We start from the raw sequence: 16,090 nt of genomic DNA, 5'->3' as shown, positions 1-16,090 counted from the left end.
AATAATTTAAGTAGTGATTGGGCTGTGAAGAAAACATTGTCAACACCTGTCTTAACTTTCGGCTACTCACAAATATATGGATTCCAACGAGAGCTAAAACCATGATGCATAGTATTTAGGCCAAATTTCAAAGAGCACATCTGACCATGGTATTACTCATCACCTTAATCAGGTATCCATAAATCTCCTATGCTTCCAGGCTAGAAAACAATACTCAAAGGGCATTTGTTTTCAATGTTGCTATTCTGTTTGGGGTTCTGTTAGAAAACAAACAAGTCTGCTATCTTGTGTTTTCCTCCATGACACTGGATTCTTGGTCACACCTTAATATTTACTCAGCTGATTAACTATAGGCATCCGTCTTATGCAAGCAAGTCTTGTTCTGGGAAACAGATAAACTGGAACGCCAAGGACAGAGCAACCATGGATCCACACGAGTCACCTGCTCATCTCATTTCCCCATCCTACAGCAGACCATGAAAGCTGGCGTTGCCTCAGAGGGCTTGGCTTCAGACACCTCCTCCCTGAAGAACTCTCAGAAGAACATGTTGATGTGGAGGAGGAGGAGTGGGGCTTTGCTGATTGGCTTCTGTGATGGGTTTCTCAAGGGAAACGAAAGGTTTTGAAGTTCTGAAGTATTTGAAGTATCTCTTCATAAGTGCACAAGTGGGTACAAAATGGTAGAACAAAATGTACTAGTTAGACCACAAAATATTCATTTCCTCTGGCTGAAATAACCAGAAGTGTTAGCTGAAATCAGAATATGCCTAATTGGCAACTCCTTTGAAGAGAATATACAATCAACTTTGCCTCCACCCAAAGAAGAGGACACGCTGTCCTGAGTTTTCACTAACTTTCACTGTTTTGACAAAGAGAAAGAATGAGATAAATGTGGGTAAAACTTGTCATGAAAGTGTCTGAGAGAGGCATCTCTAGCATTCCTGGGTTGCAGGTGTTAATATCTAAAGTCTACAGGGAAAAAGGTGAATGGGATCCTTGATGGAAACAGGAATGGAGACTCACAGGTATTCCTAATTTGCACTCATGCTAAATTATCCAAGAGATTGCATCCTGATATTGCGGCCAGGTCATCCTCCTCAGCTACAATACTCAGAAATTCCTTTCCATCTTCGATCTCATTGTCTCTCCCCACCCTCAACCCCAAACACACAAACCTAGACACCCCTGTAAAGGAGGAAATATAAAAGCAAAGAGTAAGAACTTGCTGCAACGCCACACCAGGTCACAGGTAACTGGCCTTCTCTCTGCTTGGAATAGAGAAGAAGAACAAATTATGCACCTGGCAAATATTTGCATGGTCTCTAGAGCAGTAATACTCATCCATTTGTTCACAAAAGCACACAACTGAAGCTGAGAGAATAAATCAATTCAATTCAACAAACATTTACCAAGCTCCAGTCTGATTGTAGAGTTTTTCTGGGGGAAAAAAAAATCGTCCATCTGGCTATTGGAGCAGATTTTTAAAGACGTCTAGAAATTTCTTCCCTTCCCTCTCATAAGAAGCAACCAACTCCCTTAAATAATCAACACAGACGTATTTTATATTGCAAAATGTAATTAGCCCAAGGCATGCCACTTTCTTTTTTGTAGATGGAAAATAATTCCCTTCTTACCTTTCTGGGAAAATACAATTTGTTTGTTGTATAAAAACAGCATCTCGATTTACTAAGAAATCAATGAGTAATCACCAAGTCATCCATCACCCTTTAGTATTTTGAATATAAAGATGAGAAGCACTATATATTGACACAGGCTATAGTATTGCTGCTCTATATTAGAAATTCAGACTTATCAAGAATCTACTTAAAATATTCTAAACATGCAATGGATGGTCAGGGCAAAAGCAATCTTTGCCAAGCATTTAAGGAGATGTTATACCAAAGTTTCCTCCTGGGAGCTTCTGAGCTGAACTAAGAGAATTTAGGCCACCCGATCAAGAGTCATGCTCGACCACTTACTTGGGGGCTTCAGGAAAGTCATTTATAAACTCGCAGACCTTAGTTTCTCTCCTTTAACACAGGATTAATCGTACTTCTTCTACCCAACTTGTGGGGTTACTGTGAAGGTCAAATGAAATAATGAATATGAAGGTTATTTGAAAACCATTCTAACCACTGATGTCAATGTTTAACTCTACAGTCCCAAAGACATGGTAGAAGATGGAAAACAGAAAAAAAAAGGTACAGCTATCTCCAAAAAGCTATCTGTTATCAAAAGTGTGTAACGGGCTCTTTCAAGGTTCAGACGAGCACGGTCCTTTGTGCTTAGTCACAAAAACAGCCTTAGAATTATAAAGCCAGTTGTAAAAAGAAGGAAAACCATTTTTTTTCTTTGACCTATTCTCATCTGTCATATTAGATGGTAAGTGGACACTGTTTCTACTTATCAGGTATCAAACTGCTGTTGGCTACTAAATATTACATTTTGTGTCAGTCTCCTTAATTAATATGCTTAAACAGTTGAGATGAAGCAAACCTAAACATATCCCCCTGAGTTAGAGCATTCCAAACTCAGCAGAACATAGAATACTGTTTTTTGTTTTGTTTTGTTTTTGCCCAGGCCAGAGTGCAGTGGTGTGATCTTAGCTCATGGCAACTTCAGCCTCTCAGGTTCAAGTGATTCTTCTGCCTCCGCCTCCCAAATAGCTGGGATTACAGGCCCACGCCACCACACCTGGCTAATTTTTATATTTTAGTAGAGACAGGTTTTGCTGTGTTCGCCAGGCTGTTCTCAAATGCCTGACCTCAGGTGAGCCACCTGCCTCAGCCTCTGTACCTTTTTTTTTTGGTACTTATTTTTAACTACCTACTCTGTATTGGCACTACAGTAATAGTAAGGTAATGTCCCTGACTCAAGGAGCTCAGTTTAGGAGATAGCCAGACTGAGGACAAGACAGACAGGTCAGCATACCGAGAGAAGAGGCAGGGAAGGCTATCAAACCCCACGGGGCAGGGTGCTACCCGAGCCATGTGTTAAGGATGAAGTATGGTTGCTAGCCAACAGGGGGTGGAAAAGGGCACAGCACAGATAAACAGACGCTGTGTGCAGCGTGCACGAATGCCCAGCAATGTGCTACCATGGAGGCACACAGTGGGAATCGGGATGGGCCGTAGATGAAGCTGGAGAGGGAGGCAAAGGTCACGTCATGGGGACCTGTGACTGGGAATGTAGAACTGTGCTCCCTGGAGTCTAAGGACTCCACTCAAGTGTGGGGCTGCTCCGTGGAGGGAGGTGGAGGAATATCAGGGGAGTGCTGTGTTAGCAAAGGGATGCTCCATCAGGTGGATCCTATCCTCCACCCAGAACATTCCACTATTGAGTGAAATACTGGAGTTTCCAGTGGCGGAAAAATGTTTTGCTGCTTTGAAAAACAGTTGATACATTTAAAGGTAAAGAAAAATCTCATTTGTAAAATTGCAGTAAAAATAACTGCAGCCCAGACATTTTAATATAGAAAATGTATTAGTCTGTTCTCACACTGCTAATAAAGACATACCCGAGACTGGGTAGCTTATAAAGTAAAGAGGTTTAATTGACTCACAGTTCTGTGCAGCTGGGAAGGCCTCACATTCATGGCTGGAAGTGAATGAGGAGCAGTCACGTCTCACACGGTGCAGGCTGACAGCTAGTGCAGGGGAACTCCCATTTATAAAACCATCAGATCTCGTGAGGCTTACTCACTACACGAGAACGGTACGAGGGAAACTGCCCTGTGATTCAACTATCTCCACCTGGCCCTGCCTCTGACACTTGGGGATTATCACAATTCAAGGTGAGATTTGGCTGGAGACACGGCCAAACCATATCAGAAAACACACACAATATCCTTTTAGGATTCATGCAAAAATGCTTGTGTATTTTTTGAGGACGTCTACCTGGGAAGGACTGTTTTATTTAGATATACACAGGGTAGAAAAATCAAGAGCTTCAGCTGGTTTCAGCTCCCTACAACTCGGTGCAGGTGCTGGCTGGTCAATCGCCTGCAGATAGTAAAGCGGGCTGTTGGTGAGTTACCTCAAGGAATGCCAACCTAAGGGCACACAGACGTGCAGACCCATTTCAGGCTTGTTGGTGAGTTACTTCAAGGAATGCCGACCTAAGGGCACACAGACGTGCAGACCCATTTCAGGCTTGTTGGTGAGTTACCTCAAGGAATGCCAACCTAAGGGCACACAGACGTGCAGACCCATTTCAGGCTTGTTGCAGGTCCAGAGTTGCAGGACATTATCCAGGAAACTACCACCTCTTAATTAAGTTTTAAGTTTGCTAACAGTATTTTTGAAAACAGAGATCAGGGCATGGGGTGGAGTGGGAATAACAGGGTGTGGGGAGTTAATATTTAACAGGTTCAGGGTTTCAGGTTAGGATGATGAAAAAGTTCTGGAGATTGGTGGCAGTGAGGATTGCACAACAATGTGAATGTACTTAAATGCTGCTGAATTGTGTCCTGACTTAAAATAGCTAAGGGGGTAATTATAATATGTACCTTCTACAATAGGAGAAAGAGGTACAGCTAAAAAGTAAGAGTTTCAGTAAGATCAATTCAGCTAGGGGTCTCATACCACAGCCCTGAATGTGGTGCACAGATCAAAACTGAATTTCTCAAGAAATACTTAAAGTATCAACTCAAAGATGTTAAACAGCAACGGGCAATTTTTCTAAAACAAGAAGTCACCTTCTCCTTAAAGGAGACTGAGCTCTTCACATCATTTCCTAACTCTTCCCTGCTGTCCACAAAGATGATATGGTTATTATGATTTTTGCGGTAGATATTTCATAATTTATTTAGAAAAAATTGTGTAGCCAGCTACTACACTTGTCTTCCTTTGTTGTAGAGGTGAATAAAATGGACACAGTAGTTCTGTGCTTTGCCTTGCAAAGTGAGCAACAGGATCAAGATTGAAGCACTGCCCAAGGCCACTGCACCCAGCAGGCAGAGGTTGTAATGGCCTATTCTAGACCCTCACCACCCACAAGGCTCCTACTTAGTAGTAAGTATACATTTGCTTGACAAACAGCAGATATTTCTTTTTTGCATATGCAAAATATCGAAGCAGATTTAATACAATTACATTTAAGGTTAAACCACAGCGATAAGAAATATCATCTCAGTAGGACAGTTAATTGGTTATTCTTTTCATTAAAGAGTCTCAAATGTTTCCCAGGTACAAAATAGTTAAAACCATGAAGAGCCCTAAATTCTGTGCCTGTAGTCCTGGCAGGGTTTCATTTTACAGGTTACAAATCACCCAGAATAGTAACTATTGATTGTTTAATTACTTGAAAGTGCCTTATAATCACCAAGTCATTAAGGGTGTTATGAGATCTAAAAACTACAAGTCATGAGGGGGTTGTGCATCAAGTTATTTGGCAACTCATTGATACATATGAGGTGAAATGAAAGAATTTTGGACTAAAGCATTCTAAATAGAGCATTCTAGTGCTTGACTTACGACCACGGTCGGGACCGCGGACTGGTCGTAACACAATTTGGTCGTAAGTTGAGTAGGCTATATGTACAGTTGAAATGGTGCACGCAGAGATGGTAGTGCTGCCGGAAGCTGGTCCGCACTGTCGTACGCCCAGCTGGGCAACGTTTGCGCTGCCAGACGCAGAGCAGTTGTGGCTAGCGATTGTGGTCGTAAAGTCAAATGGTCGTAAGTTGCATAGGTGGTAAGTCGATCAATACCTGTACTTCAAATCAGAATTAAGCACATGGGTGCCAATCCATGTCCATCCCTAGCAGAAAATATCCTCTTTTCATCACTGTTAGAAAGTATATATCATCATTCACTGAGAACCTGCTAAAGCCTTGTGGCTCTGAATTAATGAAAGAATGGTATAAAATGTGCATGTGTCTACATCCTTCAACACAGACTACACCAAGCCAAGCCACCAGGCCAAATGAGTACCTTGGCAATGTTAGGCATTCAGTGTAAATCATTTTGCTAATGGTTTGGAATATTTCTGTTACAGTTTTGTAGCTGGAAAAGCACAGGCTGTTAAGTGGATTCATGGAAGCAACTTGTGGAGGTTATCCAGACTAGTGCTCTATTCAGAATTAAAAATGGTCATGTCCAAAAGGAACTCTGGAGACTCTCTGGCCAGACCTCTTCATTATACATGAAACCAAGGCCCAGAAGACTTAAATGACATGCTTAAGCTCATACAGCTAAGAAGACTCAAGGCCAGAAGAGCCATCTGTCCACGTTGTCTTCAAGGCTTCCTAACCCTACTTCACATCAGGTGAAGGTAATCAACTTACCCTCTGAGTCTGCATTTCTTTATCTTTGATCCTGGCCCAGGCCATCAACAGCAGTCAAGCCTTTGGTAACACTACCTCTCCCTAGAGTACCTTCTTAATTCCCCTTCCACATACATCTATTCATCTTTTAAGACTCCACTCAAGAGTCACCTCATATATGAAGGCTTCCCTGGTCTTCCCACAGCCCCCACAAAATTGGCTCTGCTCCATATATTCTTTGAAGTGACTGACTTTCACATCTCGGCCATCCGAGACTTCAAACCTTTGGATGGCAGGGATCACATGCTTATCTATAAACCCTGCCTGAAAGCAATTGTTAGATACATGAAGTTGTTACATACATGAAGGCTGACACTAAATAAATGAATAAAAGGTAAACAAAACCCCAGGATAAAGCTAAAAGGCGTAGACTTGTCCCCAAAAGCAAAGATACCCAAAAGAGCACTTACACCACAGAGAACCTCAGGCCAGCGGCTCTCTATCCTGACTCTGCATTACAAGCATCTGGGAACATCTGGAATAAAACCTCACCCAGCCCAACATCAGACAAACTAAAATCAAATGTTTAAAGAAAACCCCAATTATCTATAGTTCTGCAAAATTATCCAGATGATTTCTATAAAAGGTGAGGGCTGAGAACCACTAGTAGCAACAAGAAATCCTGCATAGTCCCTGTATCAAGTTTTGGTAGCAACTCTAGAGGCTCAGCCACCTAGCAGAGAAACTGACCCTTCCATATGGCATCCAGCACAGAGGCACTCACAAAGGTCTTCCTTCCATGTTCATATGACAACCATCTAATTCATTACACTCAACAGATCATGCACAAGGTGGCATGGTCCTCAGACAAACTAGATGCAAACAACTCAGGGATCTATGAAGATGGAAAGCTCATCAAGCCAACATATTTCAAAGGTAAATGATTCTCCTACTTATTGGAGAACAGAAGTAAAATTGTTACCTTTAGTTCCAGCAAAAGTACTCTTTGAGACTAGGTAATGAAGACCGAGGATGAAGAAGAGGAAGAACAACATAGGAATAAACTTCCCTAGGCCCCAAGATAACAGGAATGTGCCACCTCCTATTGTGATAAATGACAATAGCAATAATCAAACCTTACATGTACATGGGAATTTATATTCCACAAAATACTTTCATAGTCATTAATTAATTTCAACCTCACAATAGCTTGGTGGAGAATACCACGAAAACTATTTCTTTATATTCTAATTTTACAGATGAGAACAATTGAAGTTCCAAGTAGATCTACGGCAAGCTCAAAGCTAAGGCAAGTTAAGGGTAGAACCAAAACTATATGACAGGCCCTTAATGCCTAAACGAGGTTCTTGCTGCTCCACATCCCTTCACTAATCTCTCAATAAAGACTCTCCCCTGAGATCTTACACTACCTGAAGAAGAAATACTGTTGCTTCTCCTCCAAACCTTGTGAAATATAAAATTATTCAGAAACAATTTCACTCCACCAAAGTTCCACGGTGCAGCAACCAATTCCTGATTCCTCTATTAATCTGTCTTCTCTTTATACATTACTTAGAAATTGGCTTTTTTAAACACTAAAGACCAAATATAATATCCAAATGGCAATTATATCACCAAATACAATGTATGAAGTATTGAGAATTGTATTAGGTTAGTGCAAAAGTTACTGCAGTTTTTGCCATTAAAAGAAATACCAGAATTAGGTTGGTGCAAAAGTATTTCGCCATTACTTTTAATGTCAAAAACCATAGTTATTTTTGCACCATCCTAATATTTAATACAAATAATGGCATTCTAAGCATATATAAAACCCAATAAATCAAATGTAGAATGTGGAGCACAAAGACATGTGTTTCTAACTTCATTCCTCTATGAATGTTTCTTTTGAGCCATAGAATGTTCTATGAAAGCAAGACCATAGGAAGAACTGGCATATGTGTTTGGGAAGAGGAAAAGGTTATTTAATGTCTACTATGTGTCAGGCACTGAGCTGAGCGCTGCCACACATTAATGTTTTATACTTGAGTTTTCATTAACAGCTCTACTCTGTTCTATTAATCAAAGATAAAGACATTCAGACTCAGAGGGAAAGTTGGTTATCTTCACACAATTGGAACAGAGCAGAACCAGACTAGGAATCCAGCTCAGTCCTGTTCCAAAGTCCTTTTCATTATACTCTTCCCACTTATGAAATTGCTCATTTATGCTCCCAGAGGTGGTAGAAATACCAAGGCCTCTAAGCTATTTCCAAATCCACATCTTCCAGCCCATTCAGGTCCCCACTCTGCCTGGACAGCATCAATTCCTAAAGAGTCTACACTTTCACTGTGCCCACCTGCACCTCAATGTCAAGAGTTTTGCCATTTTGTTTTATTTTTAGAGCAGTGGTTTTGCCTCCACAGAAGACCCTGGCAAAATCTGAAGACATTTTCGGCTGTCACAACTTAGGGGTGCTACTGCTTTCTAGTTGGAAGAGGCCAAGGGGGCTGCTATATATCCTGCAATGCACAGTACACCCCCACAGCAAAGAATTATCCAGCCCCAGATCTCAGGAACACTGAGGCTAAGAAATCCTGCCTTAGAGTGATAATGTGATTTGATACGTGTGCTTCCTCCCCAGTAGAATGAGACCGTAACTACCATGAGGAATAACTGAGACAACATGCATAAAAACCTCTGGTGCAGAGTGAGCAGTCAGTCCTAATTAGATAATCCGATTACATACTTCTTAAGAGGAGGAACCTCCTCAGTTAGCTGTGCATTATTCCCATACAAAGCACAGGGCTTTTTTCATGGGCACTCAACAAATGTGAAAGAATGTATTCTTTATGTTAGAAATTCTTGATTAAAAAACAAATGCCACTATTATCTATAAAATGCACCATTCTCCCATACTTACTCCTTGCCAAACAAGAAATGAATAGTATAATACATGATTCATTGCAGCAGGCTATGAAAGGCTGCAGTGCATCCTGGGTAATGTTACAGAATCGCCTCCATAAATAAACCATGAATAAACTTACTATTGAAATGTTTTATCTTATTTTAACGGGAAGTTAATGAAGGGATTGCGATATACAGATTTGAGAAAACTGTAATCATAAGCATATCAAATAAAAACACTAAAAGTCAAATCTCTGAATAAGCCAAAACTCGTTGGTATCACATCTCAGGTCAAGATCTTTGTTTTTTGCTTTCCTCAGTTTATGCAAGTTTGAGTCAGCATGGAAATCCTAAAATAAATGATTACAGAAAGTGTTAGGCTTCACATTCACTCAAGTGACCTATAACAGGATGATACACAGTCATTTTTGTAGTGTCTGGAGGTGCAGTCCCAGGACCTTGAACAACAGAATGAGCATTTACACTTATTAAAGGTGCCCAGAGGATACCCCAGACCCACTGAATCAAAATTTCAGAAGCTAGAGCCTGGAAATCCTTTTTTTTTTTTCACTTTAAATCCTTTCCCAAATATCCATTTTACATTACTAAAGTCTGAGGACCTCTGCCAGGAGACCAAACCCCAGAAAATTGCTTTGCCTCATTTTGTAAATTTCTAGCATGGCCTTGCTTCTGCAGACTACAGGTAATTCATTAAACATAACATCCACATCCACCTTCCATCATAAAAAAACATAGGTAGAGCATTTTGTTTATTGGTTTTGTGCAAATATGTTTTCCTAAAGTATAAAGATTAACATTTTATGAAAATGTTAAAAATTTTAAATTAGGAACAAATATACAGAGAAGTATCAAGGAAACATAGCTCAATTCTGGGCCCTAAAACTGTCAACATTTACTATGTGCCAGAGTAGGGATAGAGTGATGGCCAAACTAGATCTCTGACTTTACTTTCCCTTGACTTATGTATTTAAATTGCTAAATACAAACATAAACAAGGAAGTGTGATAATTCAGAGAGTAGCAATACCACAAAAACAATAAAACAGGTTAATGTGATAAAGCAAGCCTATGGCAGAGGGAAGCAGAGGCAGGGTCTGGCTGTAGTAGATATAGGGATGAAAAGTGGCTTCCTTGAGAAGGTAACATTTGAGCTGAGACCTGAAGGAGAAGGAGCCAGCCATGAGGGGGCTGGGGGAAAGTGCTCTAAGTAGAGGGAACTGTAACTACAAAGATCCGGAGGTAAGAACAAGGTGCTCATTCTAATAGAAATGAAATCATATATTCAAAAGGTTTTATGGAATATAAAACTATTCACAAGTATAAAACATAATATTTCCAGGGCAGAAGCAGAGATAATGAAGGGCCTCAGGTTTGTGTCATAAGAAGAATGAATCAAGCAACTGAGGCTACCTTGTCTGCACAACAGGAGATATAAGTATATGTTTGGAGGAAGAAGGGAGAAATCTTCTTCAAATATCAAAAGGACTACATTCTTGTGAAAGAATATTTAATTTTAAATTTTAAATAACTCTAGAGGTATGAAATGGGTTTTAGGAAGGCAGCATCTCAGCTCAACATGATAATGTTCACAGGAATTCAGGAAAATGGACTATCAGGGAAGTAGTGAGTTCCACATGACTGGAGATGATCAAGGATGGGTGGGACAGCCAGCTGGAAGAGGAGAACTCAGAATGAGGACTATGAAGAATCTTATAGCCCATTGGAAAAATATACACTCACAGCATCTGTGTCTCTCTCATGAGCACTATAGCTACCATAATGGCCTCCCTACTTTGCACTTTACAACTTTAAGGAGCATTGAAAAGAAATATGAGAACTCCTTCATATTTCTAATTCACATTACCAACCTGGGATAAAATATGACTTCATCTCCGTAATAACCAATCTATGCTCAAAGGGCAAATTAGGAGACAGGAGAGACCAACATTTATTTAAAACCTGTGGCTAATTTGTAGTAGTATTTTAGCAGTAAACATTAAACAATTATTTCAATTTGCTAAAAGAATTACTTATTTTAACAAAAATGGATCCAGATTCCATTAGGTTCCCAATAGGTAGCATGCCAATAAACAGCCAAGACCTTTAGTAAATGGGTATGTGGCCTTTTGTTGGTTTATTTTTTAATGCAGCCATGAGCATAGGGAGATGGTTTCCTCATTAAAAGCCCTGACAGTGAGTCACTATTCTTTATTATCTACCTATGCTCCTCAGTAAATAAAGCAAAAAACAGATACTGAATCACTACTTGATTATCTGGGACCAAAATGCTAAAGATAAACTAATCTAAGTTTGCTCAAAATAGGAATAAGCCAGAATTGGGAGTAAGACTAGAAGCAACTTTGAAAAACTAAACATTATTAAATGGTTTTTATATAAAATATTTATATTTCTACACCTAGATGTACCTGGCTGTCATGCAGATACATCTCAAGAAGTATTGTCTGAATACCTACATGTACTTTTTATTTATTATATTAAGTATGTTTCTTTAAAACTACCTATAAACAAAATTATATTATGACTCTCTTAGAGCAGCTTATGAAAAAGAAACTTACAATAAAATTTTCCATAAAATAAAGTCTATGTCCATATAGTTATTCATAAAATTATAACTGACTTTAAGAAAACTAGGAATACCAAAAGAAGGACTTTAAAAATTAAAGTCAAAGGCTTAGCATTTGATATGGTTTGGCTGTGTCCCCAGCCAAATCTCATCTTGAATTGTACTTCCTATAATCCCCATGTGTCGTGGAAGAGACCAGGTGGAGATAATTGAATCACTGAGGCGGATTCCCCCATCCTGTTCTCATGATAGTGAGTTAGTTTTCACAAGATCTGATGATTTTATAACGGGCTTCCCCCTTCACTGGGCACTGCTTCTCTCTCCTGCCACCCTGTAAAGAGGTGCCTTCCGCCATGATTGTAAGTTTCTTGAGGGTTCCCTAGCCATGCAGAACTGTGAGTCAATTAAACCTCTTTCCTTTATAAATTACCCAGTTAACATATTTCTTCATAGCAGTGTGAGAACAGACTAATACAGTATTTAGCGTAAAGAAAATACTTATATGATTTTATGTATAAGGACCTCCCCCTAGAGCTATAACATTTCTATTTATACCTACAGTATTTTAGAAACATAGATGTTCCATAAAAGTCATATAATCTATAGTGTGAACATTTTTTAATGTAATTTACTTTAGGCTCACATATCTTTTAGCTCAGATTTTGCTATTTTATTAAGCTTTAATCTTTTAGAACTCAGAATGACAGCAGGGCTACATTAGTGACCTCAAGAAACACAGGGTCTGTTCATGAGCAGTGCCACCTAACACCATCTGGTTGCCTAGAAACCAAACTCTTACCTAGGTAGGGAGTTATAACTCTTTAAGTGAATCATCACAAGGCCCTGAAGTTCTTTTTTCTTTTTTCTTTTTTTTTTTTTAGACAGGGTCTCAACTTTTCAATAAAAGCCGGATAATAGAGGAGACATCTTAACTCACTGCAACCTCTGCCTCCCAGGCTAAAGAACTTATACTGCCTCAGTCTCCCAAGTAGCTGGGATTACAGGTGCGCACAACTACCACCAGGCTAATTTTTGTATTTTTAGTAGAGAGGGGGTTTCCTCATGTTGGCCCGGCTGGCCTCAAACTCCTGACCTCAAATGATCCACCTGCCTTGGCCTCCCAAAGTGCTGGGATTACAGGCGTCAGCCACTGTACCTAGCCAGGCCCCAAAGGATTTCTAGCAATATTCTCATTAGACTAATTCACAGAAAAGCTGTGGTAGCTACAAAACAATGGGGAAACGTGAAAGAGATCAAATCTCCTGTCCCAAAGTTCACTGCATTCACCATGACCATTCTTTGCAGAATCTCTCTTAAACTTGGAAGCTGCCAAAGTATTGTATCAACCACCAAGTGAATGGTATCCTTTAGAATATTAATGTTGACCACCTAACTACTAAATATCTTCCCTCTCTAAAAAGATCTGAGACTTCTTGCCATTTGTTTCCTTGCCCTTTTCAAATAACAAGAAATTATGGGTAATTCTTGATTTTCCAAATATTCTCATCCTTAATTGAATCTCTTTGCTATCTCATAACAGTGCAGAGTTCACCACTTGAATTAGTGTACCAAGCTGTGAATTGTCTCCTAAATGCATATCCTGTGGGTGGAAAACATAATACAACAGAAAGGCTCTAAGAAATGGCACCATAAAACCAACAACATGTTACAGAGTTGCTCCTTCATATTGACAGCAAATCAGAAGTAATTTTCTACCTAAGTTAGAGCTTAATTCATTAGATACTTCACAAGTTCAATCCAGTTTCTCAAAACGCAGTAACACAATCTTCCAACCTAATTATCTTCATTGAAAGTGTCTAAAAGCCTTTGCTGAGACACATTTCTTTCTGTGTCAGACAGGATCAGCATCAAGAGAGCAGGTAGGGTAGACTACATTCTGTCCAATGGTAAAAGATAGACAATTTAGGAAATAATTGTTTCTTGCAACGGAGCAATTTCCCCCTGGACACCAAAGGGAACCTCTGGTAAATAAACATATAAATGTGTGCTTTAAAAAACAGAATCTCAAGAATACCCTATAAATAATACTTTTGACATTCTGCAGAATTGAAAATAGTACAACCTGAATGATTTCTGTAATACATTTAATTAACTGAGAGAAGTTTAGGGCTCAGCAGGAATTTTTAAAAATAGAGCACAAGATAATTTGTAATGGAAATGCCATCTCATATCAGTGCCACTAGGGAAAATGATGGATATTTCCCTAGAAATTATCATGAGGAAACAGTTGGCTTGTTTTGATGGCATTTCAATAGCTCATTCAACAAAACCCCAAAAATTTTAGTCCAAAAACAGTTCACTTTCATTTTTTTTGAAAATCAGAAAAGGAATAAACTCACATTTTCAACCAACCATTTTTTGCAGATTATACTGGGGGAAAATACCTTTTAAAAACACTTTTTGAGTGAATTTGTAAGCAAAAATTAGTAAACCGGCAAGCAAGACTTCTCAGCTCAATCTCAACTCAAGTTTAACTTTTAATTATTTCCTAACTTCCAAAATTTGTCACTGCTATTAAGCTTTGCTTTGCGAGGTAACCAAGTTTTCTTCACTGTTCACTCAACTCACTTAATTCATGCCCCAGGCCAATAACGCATCTACTTTTCCAGCTGCAATAGTTTAATAGCTTCAATTTCTAAAGTAGATGGCATTCTTTTCTCTTTCAAAAACCAGCTCTGGCCAGGATTAAAGTAGAGGAGACCAAACACTTGAAGAGCTTCAAATATGTGGCATCGGAATTCATGTGTCAGATACAAACACAGTAATAGATAACGAAGTGAAATACCCAAATCACAGAATCCAATTTAAGCAACATAACCACAGATATATTTTAAAGATGGAGAGTCAATCAACAAGTATGTTACTTCATTTTAAATCTGTTATGAGCCATTTATGAGCAAGTAGAGACAGCACTACAATTCAGCATTTAGGAACTGAAACCACACATAAGCCACACTCAGACTCAATGTACTTACCTTATAAACTTGCCCATATGTTCCATTTCCAACGAGTTCCACCAATTCAAAGATCCCTGCGGGGTCCTGAAAGAAAATAAACAAACAATGAAAATTCGAAACAATATTCCAGGCATCACCTTAATCAAAAGCAAATATTTATTTAAATTAAGCAAATAAATAACAATTTTAGCTTTGGGAGCTCTCATGTGTTAACATTTAATACTATCAAAATTTTAAAATTTAAGTCAGCTGCAGCTATGAAATTCGTCAAGTTCCATTTTCTTTCCATTTTATATTTCTATGAAATGTATTTAAATCACTTGAAAAAGTGAAATAATAGAAAAGAATCAACACATTTCTCACTGTAAAATGGAAACACACTTGCAGGAGGTACATCAAAATAAAGTGAAAGACTCATCATCCTGAGAAGGTTCTAGTGTTCTCTAATATTTCTCTGTGAAATGTGTGAGCTGTTCATTGTGTTGAGTGAGTCCTGTTAGTTAGAAGGGTGTTCCTGCATTGTGGGACAATCTTACCTATAGTAGTCAAGAGTTTCCAAGGGAAAATAGAGTGAGCTTAACTACCTCTCTCAGAAAGTTTTTCTTTGGATTCATCTCTCTTCTGTAATACTGTCTCTACAAAATATGCTTTTGAGCATAGCCTCCCATTTCTGTAGTACCTGCCGAGTAGCTGCAGGATTTAGAATGCAAACTAAATTGGAGAATTATTCAAATTCTTACCTCCAAACACTTGTGTGCTAACCCTGGGAGTCAGCTAAATGTTATGGTGCTCAATAATGTCCAATAATTACTGCTGTTATAACTGAATTACTATCCCAAAAAGTTGAAAAGAAAAATCAAAGCCTATAAAATTCTATTCAGAGGCAGAAATTGACTTTTACCCCTTACTAATTCCTAACTGGACAGAAATTGCTTCTTTAAAGGCATAAATCTAAGAGCCACCAACTTAAATGCCTGCAGAGGCCAGGTCAGTAATGCAAACAAGTGAAGTGGTCCAGTTGGGGCCTGTGGCAAACTGAGCAACCCAGGGCTCCTTGAGGGAGGTAGGGTGTGGTGTGGTGGGGTGGGGTGTGGTATGGTGGGCTGTGGTGGGGTGTGGTGGGGTGTGGTGTGGTGGGCTATGGTGGGATGTGGTGGGGTGTGGTGGGGTGTGGTGTGGTGGGGTGTGGTGTGGTGGGCTATGGTGGGATGTGGTGGGGTGTGGTGGGGTGTGGTGTGGTGGGGTGGGGTGTGGTGGGCTATGGTGGGATGTGGTGGGGTGTGGTGTGGTGGGGTGTGGTGGGGTGTGGTGGGATGGGGTGTGGTGGGGTGTGGTGGGT

At 39.5% G+C, this 16,090-nt stretch overlaps 1 protein-coding gene and 1 long non-coding RNA gene across 8 annotated transcripts in view; both read right to left on the bottom strand.

Moving 5' to 3' along the window:
• TNIK (TRAF2 and NCK interacting kinase) overlaps positions 1-16,090 on the bottom strand; it is a 410,529-nt gene that overhangs the window by 301,500 nt on the left and 92,939 nt on the right. For all 7 annotated transcript variants that reach the window (XM_032258265.1, XM_032258273.1, XM_032258266.1 and 4 more), the window contains exon 2: positions 14,770-14,835. In XM_032258265.1, coding sequence (XP_032114156.1) covers positions 14,770-14,835 — 66 coding nt within the window. The remainder of the gene's footprint in view (positions 1-14,769; positions 14,836-16,090) is intronic.
• Positions 2,798-5,582, bottom strand: LOC116536490. The gene is made up of 2 exons (XR_004262667.1): positions 4,184-5,582; positions 2,798-4,051 (listed from the first exon to the last, which is right to left on the bottom strand). It is a non-coding gene; the product is annotated as an uncharacterized LOC116536490 (long non-coding RNA).

This window comes from Sapajus apella, unplaced genomic scaffold (genome assembly GCF_009761245.1).
Source record: "Sapajus apella isolate SASKATOON/1434 unplaced genomic scaffold, GSC_monkey_1.0 scaffold101, whole genome shotgun sequence".
Classification (NCBI taxonomy): Eukaryota; Metazoa; Chordata; class Mammalia; order Primates; family Cebidae; genus Sapajus; species Sapajus apella.
The sequence above is the reverse complement of the archived record's forward strand: the minus strand, read 5'-3'. Positions and strand labels throughout refer to the sequence as shown.